Source organism: Lissotriton helveticus, chromosome 4_1 (assembly GCF_964261635.1).
Source record: "Lissotriton helveticus chromosome 4_1, aLisHel1.1, whole genome shotgun sequence".
NCBI classification, from domain to species: Eukaryota; Metazoa; Chordata; class Amphibia; order Caudata; family Salamandridae; genus Lissotriton; species Lissotriton helveticus.
Window position 1 is genome coordinate 1818711688 of NC_136063.1, and position 15901 is coordinate 1818727588.

The following is a 15901-nucleotide window of genomic DNA, read 5'->3' on the forward strand; positions in this document are numbered from 1 at the left end:
ATGGGCCCTGAGCACGTGCGCTCAGCCCCTTTATTGGCCAGGGTCATCTGACCTGTGACGCCTGGTGGTGGGTGGGTGTTAGGTGTATTGTTACAGTAGGAACTCAGACACTAGACCGCGTCTTCCGTCAGTACAGAGTCTAAAGTGTCTGAAATGTTAGAGCACTCGTGGGGCCAGTGCGAAGGAGTCCGGTAGTTCGAAGTTGCTCCAGGACGCCAGTTGAAGAGTCCGCCAGTCGCTCCCCTCTGGGGCATCTGTACTGGCCATGGGGGCAGCGAGTTGCGTATCGACGTTTCCTGAGATAAGGCCAACTTCAACTCCGAGGGTTGTTTCCTATCAAATTTTCGTACATGTCTCTCCCCTGAGGCGGAAAGCCGGGGGTCTAACTTGCTAATCCCTGATTTTTAAAAGTGTGCTTTTCATTTTACTGTGGCTCATTTGATGTTTACTTTGGCATTTTTTTAAACACCTATTCACTTTGCTGCTAGCCCTGATCACGCCACATCTCGAACCCTGCTCCCCGCGCAGCCGATTAGGTGCTGACACGGTGGGAGAAAGGGTTGAGCCGCCATATTGGGTGGAGGAAAGGGTTGCGGTCCAGCTGCTGGCCGCCTCCCACCCCCCTCTCACATCGATAATAGGACTATGACATCCCGTCCGCGCAGCGGGCGGGCGCAGCGGGCGCGCCAAAGGCAAGCCCGTCTGGGCCCGTCCGCGCCAAGACCGGGCCTAGGGCCACGACCCCTGGTCCCGAGAGTACAGGGGTCTATACCACGTATTCGATAACAGAACTTATCCAGCTTCGGCCACCCTTCTGTAGCAACAGTATATGACAAGATCCAGCGAATATTTTAAGGACTACTATCACAAGCTGTCCAGACTGTAAGTCTTCACTACCTTTCATTAACAAAACTGCTATCCCCAGGAATGGTAATAATAATAAACCTATAAAAATAACTATAGCACTTATCAATGCCCGCTCTCTGGCTAGGCATAGACAGGATATAGCAGAGCTGATCACTGACCGAAACATAGACATACTATTTGTTACAGAGACCTGGATGGACAGTGCGTCCGATCCCGATTTAGTGGTTGCTGTACCTCAAGGATATACGGTCGATCGACAGGATAGACAGGGAAAGAAGGGAGGTGGTCTGGCAATAATCTCCCGTAATACTTTCACGGTAAGGACGGCTTCAGTCCCTTCACCAACATGCGAAGCGATGGAATTTGCAATCATGCTGTCCCCCTCACATAATTTTAAAGGAGCACTACTATATAGACCCCCAGGAGCACGCGCTGAATTTCTTTCAAATCTAAACACCATGCTCGAATCTTTAGTGACAGAGGACTCTTTTTCGGTCTTAGGTGACTTTAATTTCCATTTAGAAAAGTTAGATAATAGTGAAACTCAAGCCCTATTGACCGACATGGAAACTTTTGGGCTCTCTCAATTGATCACCTTACCCACGCATGAGGCTGGTCATACACTGGATGGAATTTTTTCCAACTGTAAGGGGATTCATACACAAGACATCCTCCCGCTCCTAGGGTCCGGTCATCATGCCATTTTTTGCACAATATCAATTAATTACGCCCCTATAAATAAGGCGGTTGCACTCAGTCAGGGGCCTCTTAAGGTCTTGAAGGATATAAATAACGTAAAACTTACAACGCTTCTTGACAAGACTCGCCCAGTCATTTCCACAGACCCAAATATAGCTATGAATCAATACACGGCATGGATGAGCAATGCTATGAATGCATTGGTACCAAATAAAACAATCTCAAGAAATAGGACGGCGCCATCCGCACCTTGGTTCATGGAAGATCTTAGAAAACAAAAGCAAATTTGCAGGAACCACGAAAGACACTGGCGCAAAGCCTATGCTACGGAAAATAAATTTCGTTATAAGGAGGAACTTGCAATTATAAAAAGATGACCACTGAGGCGAAAAGGAAGTTCTATAGTGAACAAATCGAAAATGCAAAGAACTCCAACAACTGTACGAGGTAGTGAAGAAATTGGTAGGGAAAGCACCTGATGCTGCCCCCCCCTTCACAAGCCCTTTGCAAAAGTCAACAATATCTATTTAGAGTTCTCATCTAAGGATAATTCCATCGCCTATCCAACTAATACTATACCTCCCAAATGCTCCTTAACTCAATTTAAAGAAATTAATGAGTTACAAATAACTGATATTATTAAACTCATAAAAACAGGATCAGCTTTGGACCCATGTCCACCCAAAGTTCTCTTTCCTATAATTGACTCAATCACGGAGGTAATTATGCAAATATGCAATGCCATGTTTAAATCAGGGATCTACCCCGATATGTTAAAAAACACCCTTCTAAACCGCTTTTTAAAAAAACGCATCTGGATAAAGATGAACTGAAGAACTTCAGACCTATAGCCAGTCTCCCTTTCTTGGCTAAGGTCGCAGAGAGAGCAATGAATTGTCAGTTGTCTGAATACCTTGAGGAACATCATTTGGTAGACGATACGCAGTTCGGCTTCCGTAAGCTTCAAGGCACGGAAACCGCTCTCATCAAAGCCGCCGAACATATTAGACTCATTAGAGATCAGTGAGGGACGGCAGTGCTTGTATTACTTGATTTATCTGCGGCCTTTGACACGGTCGATCATTCTATTCTGATCGACCGTGTCGCTAACATCGGCATTCAACTCAGAGCTAAGAACTTGCTGGCCTCCTTCCTGGCGGGAAGAACACAGACTGTCACATTAGAACCATTTCAGTCGGCCGAACTGTCTCTACCCTGCGGGGTTCCTCAGGGCTCATCCCTTAGTCCGACACTTTTTAACATCTATGTGTCGGACCTAGCTAGAGTTATTAAATCATATGGGATGAGCCTTACCTCCTACGCCGACGACACACAGTTGGTGCTCGCCATTAACAATGATGGAGAAGAGGTGGCTGAACGCTTTCAAGAAGGCATGCTGGCCATCAAAGACTGGATGGCCAGTAATTGCCTTAAACTTAACTCTGAGAAGACGGAGGTTGTCATCTTTGGAAAACTCTTCCCGGTATGGTCATCCTCTTGGTGGCCTTCTGGGATCTCTGCCTATCCCTGTCCCAAGGGTCAGGAATTTGAGAATCATTTTCGATGACAACCTTAACTTTGTCCCCCATGCCAACCAAGTAACCTCAACAGCATTCCACAAGTTAAGACTGATAAAAAAATCAATCATCCCGTTCCTACCAGATAGTCCTGGGAAAACACTGGTAAGCACGCTGGTACTTCCTTCATTCGATTACTGTAACAATAGACCCTGTGCCTCATGGGAACAGTCCAGTCCGAACTACCAAGCCATGTCTTTCCCAGACCGGAATCAAGCATCCAAGGACCGGTTTCTGGCTATCAGCCTTCATCAGCCTGGATAGCTTGACTCCAGTGGTGTGGAGAGCCTGAGACTCACGTCTGAGCATCCCCAGCCCACTCGGGGTGAAAATTGCAAAAAACACAGTTGATGGACAGAATGTAGAACAATGTCATACATTCACCCTGATTTGCTGATAGCTGATTTGCATATAGCCAGTGTCTAACCCAGGGTGGTGTGGAGTGCAAAAAAACGATGGATTTAGGCCCAGATCCTTGTACTGGGGTGAATGTATGACATTGTTCTACATTCTGTCCATCAACTGTGTTTTTTGCAAATTTCACCCCGAGTGGGCTGGGGATGCTCAGACGTGAGCCCCAGGCTCTCCACACCACTGGAGTCAAGCTATCCAGGCTGATGAAGGCTGATAGCCAGAAACCGGTCCTTGGATGCTTGATTCCGGTCTGGGAAAGACATGGCTTGGTAGTTCGGACTGGACTGTTCCCATGAGGCACAGGGTCAGAGCTGATTTGCATATAGCCAGTGTCTAACCCAGGGTGGTGTGGCGTGCAAAAAAACGATGGATTTAGGCCCAGATCCTTGTACTGGGGTGAATGTATGACATTGTTCTACATTCTGTCCATCAACTGTGTTTTTTGCAAATTTCACCCCGAGTGGGCTGGGTATGCTCAGACGTGAGTCCCAGGCTCTCCACACCACTGGAGTCAAGCTATCCAGGCTGATAAAGGCTGATAGCCAGAAACCGGTCCTTGGATGCTTGATTCCGGTCTGGGAAAGACATGGCTTGGTAGTTCGGACTGGACTGTTCCCATGAGGCACAGGGTCAGAGCTGATTTGCATATAGCCAGTGTCTAACCCAGGGTGGTGTGGAGTGCAAACAAACGATGGATTTAGGCCCAGATCCTTGTACTGGGGTGAATGTATGACATTGTTCTACATTCTGTCCATCAACTGTGTTTTTTGCAAATTTCCCCCCCGAGTGGGCTGGGTATGCTCAGACGTGAGTCCCAGGCTCTCCACACCACTGGAGTCAAGCTATCCAGGCTGATGAAGGCTGATAGCCAGAAACCGGTCCTTGGATGCTTGATTCCGGTCTGGGAAAGACATGGCTTGGTAGTTCGGACTGGACTGTTCCCATGAGGCACAGGGTCAGAGCTGATTTGCATATAGCCAGTGTCTAACCCAGGGTGGTGTGGAGTGCAAAAAAACGATGGATTTAGGCCCAGATCCTTGTACTGGGGTGAATGTATGACATTGTTCTACATTCTGTCCATCAACTGTGTTTTTTGCAAATTTCACCCCGAGTGGGCTGGGTATGCTCAGACGTGAGTCCCAGGCTCTCCACACCACTGGAGTCAAGCTATCCAGGCTGATGAAGGCTGATAGCCAGAAACCGGTCCTTGGATGCTTGATTCCGGTCTGGGAAAGACATGGCTTGGTAGTTCGGACTGGACTGTTCCCATGAGGCACAGGGTCAGAGCTGATTTGCATATAGCCAGTGTCTAACCCAGGGTGGTGTGGAGTGCAAAAAAACGATGGATTTAGGCCCAGATCCTTGTACTGGGGTGAATGTATGGCATTGTTCTACATTCTGTCCATCAACTGTGTTTTTTGCAAATTATTTTAGCATCCAGCTCTTCTGTCAGGAAGATCAGCGGAGTCAGATAGATATTAAAAAGCAGAGGACTCAAAGTAGAGCCCTGAGGGACTCCTGTTGATAACTTCCTGGCAGAGGATGAAAAGGAGGGCATCCAGATCTGCTGGGTGCGCTCATCCAAGAAAGATTTTAACCAGGCCCACACTGCACCAGAGATACCAATGGAGGAGAGCCGTGCAAGAAGGAGCTGGTGAGGCACCGTATCGAAGGCGGCAGAGAGGTCCAACAAAATCAGGGCCGCTCTGCCACCCCCATCCAAGCACTCCCTAACCGCCTCTGCCATCTCCACCAGCAAGTGTCTCTGTGCTGTAGGATGTTCTAAATCCAGATTGGGCTGGGTGAAGAGCCCCAGATGTTTCCACAAAGGTCTCAAGCTGGTGGAAGACCACCTTTTCGCACACTTTGGCCAGCGCCGGCAATAGAGAGATAGGGCGAAAGTTGGTAGGTACCGAGGGGTCTCCAGTCGGTTTTTTGAGAAGAGGAAGAAGTTTGGCCTGCTTCCATTGTGCTGGTACAGTAGCAGACTGAAGAGACCGATTAATGATAACAGCAGCTTCTGAATAAACAATCTCTGCTACCCCTGCTGAGGCTCTAGCTGGGCATGGGTCCTAGGGGGAACCAGACTTAACAGATTTAAGAATAGCAAGAATGTCAGAATCCTCTGCCTGCAAAAACTGAGAAAACGAGGTGCTAATGAGTTTGCAGGGCGGGGGAGCTATGGATGACGAGATCCTCTGCTCCACCAAAGGTGATCCCAAACTATCTTGAATGGATTGTATTTTATTAATAAAAAAAGCAGAAAGCTTCTCACACCATTGGGGGCAAACTGGGAAAGTCTTTTGTTCCGCACAAGGGGACAGAAAACTTCTGACAATAGTGAAGATCTCCTTACTATTGTTGTTGGATTCGTGATTCTTTCAGCATAATAAACGCTTTTGGCTTTCCTAACAGCTGCATAATAATCTCTCTGAGCCGCGCGAAGAGCAGATTTAGCCGCAGGGCAATACGCCACTGGCGTTCCAATTTTTACAGCTGAGATTTGACTCTTTAAGAGACGGCGAAAACAAAGGGCTAGAAGGGGAGGACCGATGATGCCTGTTAGCCGGAGGTTTAGAAGAGAATTCAGATCCCTGACTAACCCAGGTATTAAAGCAGTCCACCGCGCCCTTAGGATCATCTGCGGGAGCCACGTGAGTGCATATCAGGGCCTCAGATAGTGCAGGGATATTGATCTTCCAGGTAGGCGTGCCATGAGTCAAGACCAGAGTAGGAGAGGGTTTCCCCGTGTCACACGAAAACCTTATCAAAGAATGGTCGGACCATGTAAAAGGGAGCGGATCCATGACATACATGTCAAACTTAGAACACAACAGGTCAATCAGGTGGCCCCCGTGTGTGTTGGCTTCTTGACCCACTGGGTCAGCTGAGTCAGAGCAAATAGGTCAAGCAAAACTGCGGGGTCCAGAGCCTCCGGTGTGTCTAAATGAATATTAAATTCACCCAGAAGAATACATTTTGGGAAACGAAGATCACGAGGGGCAACAACATCCCCCAGAGTCTTCAGGAAAGCTCCAGAAGGGCGGTACGCCAGTGTGCCCCCCAACGTGAAGTGGGGTGACAGAATGAAGGTAAAATCCAGGGCTTCCCCCTCCACCAAATCCTTAGAAGTTTCACACGTGAAGGCCCAAGCTTCCCTGAAAACCATAGCCGTGCCCTCCTCTCCCAGTTGTGCGATCAGCACGCACTAAATGATACCGCCAAGGGACAGCAAGCTCGACCACCGGTGTGCATGACTCACTTAACCAAGTTTCCGTAATGAATAAAACGTCTAACTTGTTATCCAGAATTAACTCATAAATGTTAAAAGCATGTTTAACCATCGAACGTGCATTAATTAGAGCCGCAGAAATTCCAAGCTCCCTGGCCGCCTGCGGACCCTTGCCGGGCAGTTTAGTGTCAAAACAGAAGTTGCAGATGGAACATATGCTAGAGAGATTATGTATAACGGCCCACTATTTATTTACCACACAGGGTCGCAAATCGAGAGCCAGCAGTTCACCACAGCTATAAACTAGCCTGCTCCCCAAGGCGGCTGACTCCAAACCGGCAGCATGACCGGCACTGGGCACTCCCGGGGTGCGGACGGGCGCAGACGGGCTTGCCTTTGGCTCGCCGGCGGCGTGACTGCGGGAGCATGGGTAATTTATACGTCTTCCCTCCCCCAGCTAGAGCGCAAACTTGCGTCCCCCCGGGATCCGGGACTCCCAAGATGGCGCCCTGCCCTCCACTCAATCGGCATTGAGAGCCGCGGTGGACCGGGGCAGGGACAGCACACCTCCCTGGCTGAGAGACCGTGTAAGTGCGAGCCAAATTCAAGGGGAAACAGAAAAGAAATGTAGCAGCAAGCAAGAACGATGTTTAAAATAGCAAAGTCTTAAAAGCATAAAAATAGTGAGCACTCAAATGTAGAGCTCCAGGTCACATTAAGCATCCGTAGACAAATTAATTAATCTCACAAACAGCCTCAGTTCAAACTGTTCGAGCAGGGACTGCCACTACCTGCTCAAGCCGCCGCGAACCCTGCACTGCCTGCCAATTTATACGTCTTCCCTCCCCCAGCTAGAGCGCTAACTTGCGTCCCACCGGGATCCGGGACTCCCAAGATGGTGCCCTGCCCACCACTCAATCAGCATTGGGAGCCGCGGTGGACCGGGGCAGGGACAGCACACCTCCCTGGCTGAGAGACCGGGTAAGTGCGAGCCAAATTCAAGGGGATACAGAAAAGAAATGTAGCAGCAAGCAAGAACGATGTTTAAAATAGCAAAGTCTTCACAACACAGCGGTACTATGCAATAGTCACACGATAACGCATCAAATGACTGCGTTAAAACCAAAGCGACGCCGCAAAAATGCGAAACACAAATGAAAAATAAGTTGCGATGAGGCCAAACTCGATACAAAACGCAGCAAAAACCAGCCACAGGCCTTCATAACCCACGCGTCAGGTGTGAAAATGCACCGTAAAAGCAGAGTTAAAAAACGGTGAGATGACAACGTACGAGCACAACCCCACAGCTGTGACGCAGAACAAATTATCCTTGTCCCACATCAGATAGGCATTTCCACAAAAACAGCCACAATGTATATTGACGTGCATTCAGTATGTAACCTGCGCCAATGCGGAAACATACATGGAACACACTTTGAAACCGCATCTCCTCTTCACATTGTAGAGGGACAATCAACACCCCCTGCACACCGACGTCCCAAGTCCATGATCAAACAATAATGAAAGCATGAACTAATGTAGGGGCAGTGACTCCCCCTTACGTACATGTCGCCATGTCATGGGACTTAAGTCACAGGGGGCACCCCTGCATCATGGCGGCTTATAACAGAGCCCAAAAGAAGCCCTGTTGTCACTTGTAGGTCACAAATGACAGCCAAAATGGAATGAATTGGGACACATGTGAAACGCCGCATAGTGGGATACCATAACAACGGTGACAGACAGTACTGGCAGTTCGAATACGTGACACACCCACCATTCATTAACAAATTCCAAAATTCTCAGCACCACATGTCGGACCCACACTTGCCTGAGTGAAGTGCCTGTACAGATGAGTGACATGCACGCAGGGAATGTGTTTTGAAATGCATTTATTTTCACATGCTGTGCATGTGGGCAGTCATCGTACTGTCGCATTAATGCTAAGGACCGTTACAATGTGATGTCAACCAGAGAAGAAATTGTCAAAGATGCAGTCCCTATGGGCTATTCCTGCTGCGGCTGCAGTGGGGTGTGGTCCACCTGCCTCATCGTCATCATCATCGTCCGGTGCATCTGGCACTCGTATCCATGGGGATTTGCTGCATACACATATGTTGTGCAACACACAACATGCAACGATCATCTTGAGCACGAAGTCTGGGCTGTACAGGAGCCTTCCACCTGTGACGTGCAGGCACCTGAAATGTAACTTCAACACGCCAAAAGTGCACTCCACGATGCCCCTGGTGCGTTTGGGGGCCAAATTATACTGCCTATGGGCCTGTGTGTTTGGGGCTCGGAGGAGTGTCATCATCCAAGCGCATATCCTTGGTTACATGTGACAGTGCAGAGAGACATGAGTCAAGACTACATACTGCGTGATGTGTTGGCAGGCTCACTGGTTCATTGGTGTGTGATATGTGTGACTTAGTGATTCCTGTATGACATGAACTGTTTGTTGCAAATGAGCGGCATCAATGTGTCTTAAGTCGCCTCATTGATGCACCTCCCTCCCCCCCTGGGATAGTCACTAGTGTGAGCAGTGCAGTTGCATCACTTGCTCCCCTACGGCACACCATTGTTATGCCTGTCTGGGCATGTCCACAAGCCTCACTACGACACAGTGATGTTGTGTGCAGAAGGTGGCCGCCAAGTGTGTGAAGGCCCATTGTAAGGACAGGGCTGATACAGATGTAGAGCACCTGCCTGGCTGAGCTCGCCATGCAGTTGAGGGTAGATCTTTGGTTCATGCTCCGCTAATAGCGACACACACAACAGTTGGCATGTGTGATCCCTGAATCCAAGTTGACATGCCCCCCCATGTACCCCTTCAGCCGAGCACGCACACCGGGGGCATGCCACATGGCATGCCACATAGCAAAGTTGTCGATTGTGTGACGGGTGGTGCATACACTACAACAGAGACACACACACCAGCCATATCCTTGGCAAGGCCTACACCTAACCACACCCAGATCCACGTGTGGAGGAGCCACACCCCTACTCTGTACTGTTGTATGCCTGTCCACCCCGCTTACGCTCACAGGGAGGTACAACGCGATTACATGTACCAGGTCTACACCACTGCCTGTGGTGACATGGTTGCACCTATTGTACACTGCACAATGTAATGTGGAATGGCCCCGGTCCCTCATGCATACATAATTACCACACGGACACTGAGTTAGTTTATGGAACTGGCTACGGACACATGCGCCCCCGGCCCCTTTTATTGCCAGGGTTACATGTCCAGTGATGCCTGTGTTGGATGGGTGTTGGGTAGTGTAAGCCACCCCACAGGGGTTGGTTGGTGCTGTCAACAACCACAACAGTGAGCAGACAATCAGCAGTACAAGGTACGAACAGCAAGGGTCCATGACTTGAGCAGCACAGAGTTAGTATCCCCAGAGGCACTGCAGCCGGCACAGTCAGACTGCCACGGGACGGGGACTTGCAGTGCACTGAGGTAGGGCCACGCGAGCTGAGCGGTTCCTCGTCGATGTCCAAGGAGAATGTCGCAGAGGGTTGGGGGGACAGTGGAAGGGGTCCTTCCAGGGCATGATGCAGAGGGCAGAAGCAAGCAGAAACAGGCAACTGGCGGAGTTAAATGCTACAGACTCCTCTTTTCCACCATGTCAGTATCAGCTACATGATGATGAAGACAACACCCAGCCCATAGACTCAGACGCCACCAAAGTTCAACCAGAGAGTGCTCATGAATTTCGGGGCACATGGTTAGTGGCATCATATCTGAAAGGGGATGCAGTCTGCCATGAAGCCTGTACAATGACATGAACTCTGCCATGAGGAGAGCAAGACCCAGTTCAAATTGTGTGATCTACTCCACCGCAGTGTGTGCCGGAGGCAGCGGTCAGCAGTGGCCCACAGCCACCTGTGGTAGGCATGCGCTGCACAGAGTCAGTGGCACCAGTGCAGTTGTCGGTAGTGTCCGATCACCTCCGTAAAGTGAGCGTTTTCTCGTCCGGACTGAAGCGCGTCTTATTCTTACTCCTCTCCTTGTGTACTGTGACATGAACACTGCCATGAAGAAATCAAGACTCAGTTCCAAAAGTGTTGCCTAGTTGGCCGCGGTATCGGCCAGAGGCAGCGGTCAGCATGGGGTAACCGCTGTCCAGCCATCTCCTCCTGGATCTCTAACACACAACATTGGAATGGCATGTGGATTAGATTTGTGGCTGATGGAGGTAGTAGCACCAGAGTTGAGCGGGTGTGCAGCCTGCGACGATACCGTGTCCTGCCTGATACGGACTGCATTGGATTAGTGTGAGGCCTGCAGGACCACTGTGTAGGCCGAAGGCCGCAGTCAGCAAGGGCCCACAGACACGTTTGGTTGGAGTCCTATGCACACACTTGGTGGCACCACATCAAAGGGAGTATAGTGACATAAACTCAGCCTTAAATAATGTTCTCTGCCATGGTATAATCAAGACTCAGGTCCAAATGTTTGACCTACTTGTCCGCTGTGTATGCTGGTGGAGTACGTCAACGAGAAAGGGGTACTGCAGTCCTGTGTCGCGGAGGCTGTGATTGTCGTAGCAGGTTGCCAGGGTTGCGGACCTCAGGCTTGGAGGTATCATCAGCACGTGGTGGGCACTCTTTGACAAACGCCGGTGTCGGCAGGTGAGCAGTGATGCCTGGATGCTCAGGGGCGGGCAAGAAGGCATCAGGGACCAGCGGCCTGGAGTGCAGCAGGCGCACAGGATCTCAGGCACCACCGCTCACTGCGTCGGCCTCGTGGCGGGGTGAGAGGCACCACCCTGGCATGGATGTTGGCCATTCCGAAAGAGAACCACACCCAGGGCTACGTGCTTTTTATTCACACCCCTACGCTAGCCTGGCGTACGCCGGGCCAGCCCACTCCGCACACGCTTACAGGGGGAACGTAACAAGCTACATTTCCGTGATCTCCCCCACTGGCTTGGGTGACATTGTTGCGTTCATTATCCTCAACACTACCATCACCAGCAGTGCATACTACAGTCTGTCCAGCACATCCATGCCACACTTGGCATTGTGTGCAGTCTCATTCATCGGTCACATCGCCTCCTTCGCACATGCCTGGTTCCCTCCTCTCCTCACATTCTGCTAATGTGTCGCTGAGGTGCCATGCCATTGATGGCTCATGTACATGGCTAGCCCAGGTTCCCACAGTGAGTTGTCCTGTTGTGTCTGGTGGTTGGGAATGTTGTCTGGCATGTTGTATGTGGCTTTGTAACGTGTGCATTCCCAGAGTTGTGAATTGCATGATTATGTATTTGAGGTGTGTGGTGTGTTTATTTGATACTCACCAACAAGCAGTGCATTTCCATAGGTGCCATCCTGGAAGCGCTGGTTGATGATGGACTGTCGGAAGATGTATGAATCATGCACGCTGCCTGGGTAGTTGGCAACAACATTGGTGAAGAGTCCCTGGTGGCCCACTATTGCCTGCACATTGATGGAATGCGTGTGCTTTCTGTTGCGGTAATTGTGTGCTGTGTCAGCAGGGGGCACAAGTAGGACATGTGTGCAGTCAATTGCCACCAACATGTGCAGGAAGCCAGCTATGGTGTAGAAGCCTTGCTTGGTCTCCAGCTGTTCCTGAGCAGTGTGGGGGAAGCAAAGGTACTGGAAGCTGATGATGGCCTCCGGTACAGGATTGAGGAACTTTGATAGAGCTGGCTGTGAGACTCCTCCGACTCTGGCTGTTGTTGGTTGGAAGGTACTAGAGGCCAACAGATGCAGCACAGCCAGCAGCATTGTCTGTGGAGGGATGTTGGTTACCGCTGTGTTGGTACCGTCAGCCTGTGGGCTATGATGTTCAGGATGCGGAGGATGGTTGGCCTTTTGAGCCTGTAGTGGGCAATAATATACTCTGGTGTTAAGTCTGTGAGGCTGGAGCGTTTTCTGAAGGTTCACGGTCTGTGTCTGCGCTGCCTCTGTGGTGGTCCAAGGGAGGGGGGGTGGCGGGCCTCGAGGCGGGTGGGCGGTGGGTGTTGTGGGCCCGTTGGGGCTCCGAGCTGCATGATCAGTAGCTCCATGGCATCCGTTGTCGTTCAGGTGTGGCTCTGGGCTGGGTTCCCTTTTCTGGTGCAGGTTGTCGTCCGACTTTACACCAGGTCAGGGCAGGTGTTAATTTCCTGCTGCTAACGCGCCTTATCTCCTGTTTTTTGTTCTTATCGCCGCTCTGGCCGGTCATTGAGAATGTTGTGGAGTGGTGTTGTCGCGGCTGCATCTCATTAGCGATAGTTGCCGGGGTCATCTGTGGCAAAGTTTTTTGCGGCTGCTATCACAAGTAAACTGGTGATATGGGCTGTTAGCAGCAGCATGTGAATGGGGCGATACATTTATCGCAACTTTGGATGCGATAAAGTGCCGTTAACTCGGCGGTAGCTCCTTGAGAATATGGCCCTAAAATGTCTGTTTTACCATAGCTGACTTGGCTGAGACATGATTAGAAGGCTTTCTGTCAGTGCAGAGACAAAAAAAATACAGCACCCCCAGGCAGAAAAATGGGGGGAAACAGCAGAACATGGATTTCCAGGTAGGCATCAATTGTTCTGGTACGCCCTCTTACACATTTGCTTCCCAGTTTGACATCTTGAATCCCCGGGGCCAGGCCACAAGAATTTTGCTTTACAGAGCTCAATCTTAAAGACCTTAAGCGTTTTTTGAACTCCTGTGAAATAATATGAAGACCGTTTGCAAGGTCCAAATAAACACCTATGGTGTCTGTGAAGGTGTGAAAATACTGTTTCCTATAATAGACGTAAGTTCCTCCATTTTGTGTCTTTTAGTCACCATTTTGGTAAATAAGATGAATACTTTTTTCACAAGTTTGTCAAAGTAAATGTATATAAACTCTCCTCTATTTGAATATTCGATTCTCAGGTTATACATGATTTACAGCAACTCTTTCAGTAGCTCAAAATGTAATATACACTAATGTACATTTGCATGTATAATTAGTGTTAACTGTGAACCTAGTTGGGCAGTAACAACATTTTTACATTGGTAGTCTACCTCTCCGCTCCATCCCTGTGAACACAGGTATTCTCCTCTTATTGTCCCATCCTTTCTGGTCCTCTTACACCTGTACACATTCGATATACTAGACCACTTCACTAAGAGGCCTTTGGGAACAGCAAGTAGTTAACTGCAGAAAACTGTACATATTTGATGGTACTACCATCCCTGTTTGAACCAGTTTTATGTGTGCAGTGTTCCACTTTTTCCACTGAGAAGTCTGAAATGTGTGAGGTAAAAAGTTTTTGAAGCAGAAAAAGTAAACTTATGTTTCATCGAGGGGCTCTCCTTTGAAAACGTGTTACTTTATATTTCAGACCATCAGATGAAGTCAACCGGAAGCTTTCTGTAAATGAAATTTACTTGATTGATTCTGGAGGGCAGTACATGTAAGTCATTATTCAAATTACTTTCTAGTAATTTTGAGTAGTAGGTTAAATATAAATGGCATATATCGACTAAATACTGATCCCCATGGCAGGATCACGACAGCAACTATCAACATTAATTGGGTAAACTGAACTCTACGTCTATATGATGCTTACTTCATTTAATGACAGTATTTAATCAAACCAAATAGTTGTATCGATGTTATACATTATATTGCAATATACATTCAGCTTCGAACAAATAGATGTAGGAATTGTATCTGTGCATATGAACAAATGCACATATTAATTGTACTTATTTTGTATATAGTGGTTTATTATGGGGTGCTGCGACACTGCTCAACATATCACAAGACATCTCCTAGATGATTATGGGCCATATGTATCAACACATTTCCCCATAGACACAGAATGGGTAAAACCCTTTGATACATCTGGCCCTATGAAGTAAATCCAATAAAAAGGCAATTCATCAGTCAACTCCATGTAATCACTCTTTGGCCTTATTTTACATTCATCAACCTGTGGAAGGAGATTGCTAATTATTTCTGTCTCTAACATGGTACATACAAGCATCAGTTGTCTATGTTATCAGATGGTTCAACTAATAATAAAGACAGCATAACGTGTGTATGCCTTCGAACAAGTGGCTCCCGTAGATGCGTTAATGATCACACCTGTTAGAATCCAACATCGAGGTGTTCCGAATTTCACTTGTATGATACTTCTCGCTTATTCAGACTTTTTTGGGGGAGTAATAACATGAGGATGTTGGTGCTTTCCTAAAGTTTTACCAATTCATGTTAGAGGTTCAACTTGCATTTTTCATGGTGGTGATCTGCCCTTCCGGATTTCAAGGTCATCTTGTACATGTAATGTATTACCATATTTCTACAGGAAGTCGCTGCCTTGGCCACTTGTAAGCCATCTAATTGTTGCATTTCTTCCATAGGGACGGAACAACTGACATTACAAGGACTCTACACTGGGGAACACCCTCGGTGTTCGAGAAGGTAAATGTTTTGGCTAACAACACCTGGTGTACAGGAGCTATTATGTTTGTTTGTTGTTACAACTTAGATACCACATACATACAATATTTGATATTGATGAACAGACACTCGTTAATAATACATGAACTAGACACAGTTCACTGTACACTGTTGGACGTCACTACTGGTATAGTAGCATTTCAACTTAGGCTTCAGTACAGTAGAATAGTGTTCATTGTAGGTAAAAATAAATTGGCTTGGTCCACACACTAAATATATTTTCGTACAGTAAATTGAATAAGTCACATTTAGAAATAGACATGTTTAGTAATTGGATTAAAACTGCACATGAATATGTGATTTCTGTGGTGCATTACGAAAGGGAACACGAAGGGAGCAATTAAGAGAGGAAGAAACAAAGGAAGGATCGAGGAAAAGATAGAAGAACAGATTGGAAGGAATGAAGCAACGAGAGAAAAGAGAAAGAAGAAAGGAAGGTAGAATCTGTAGTGTCTTCCCCAGCTTGGGTAACCGCCAGTGGCTATGCCACACACGGAGCTTGGTATTGCATGTCATTATTCCTCAGCATGTAACTGAGATCTGAACATTCTAAATCAGCCTTCATTGCATTCTGCTGTATCAGCTACGTCATAGCTCTATAGAGTCCATCAGGAGCAGAAAGGATTGTGTCATTGCTAACTC

The 15901-nt window shown here is 48.1% G+C and overlaps 1 protein-coding gene across 1 annotated transcript in view; it reads left to right on the top strand.

Moving 5' to 3' along the window:
* XPNPEP2 (X-prolyl aminopeptidase 2) overlaps positions 1–15901 on the top strand; it is a 472549-nt gene that overhangs the window by 245146 nt on the left and 211502 nt on the right. The window contains exons 14-15 of the mRNA XM_078688442.1: positions 14136–14207; positions 15160–15220. Coding sequence (XP_078544568.1) covers positions 14136–14207; positions 15160–15220 — 133 coding nt within the window. The remainder of the gene's footprint in view (positions 1–14135; positions 14208–15159; positions 15221–15901) is intronic.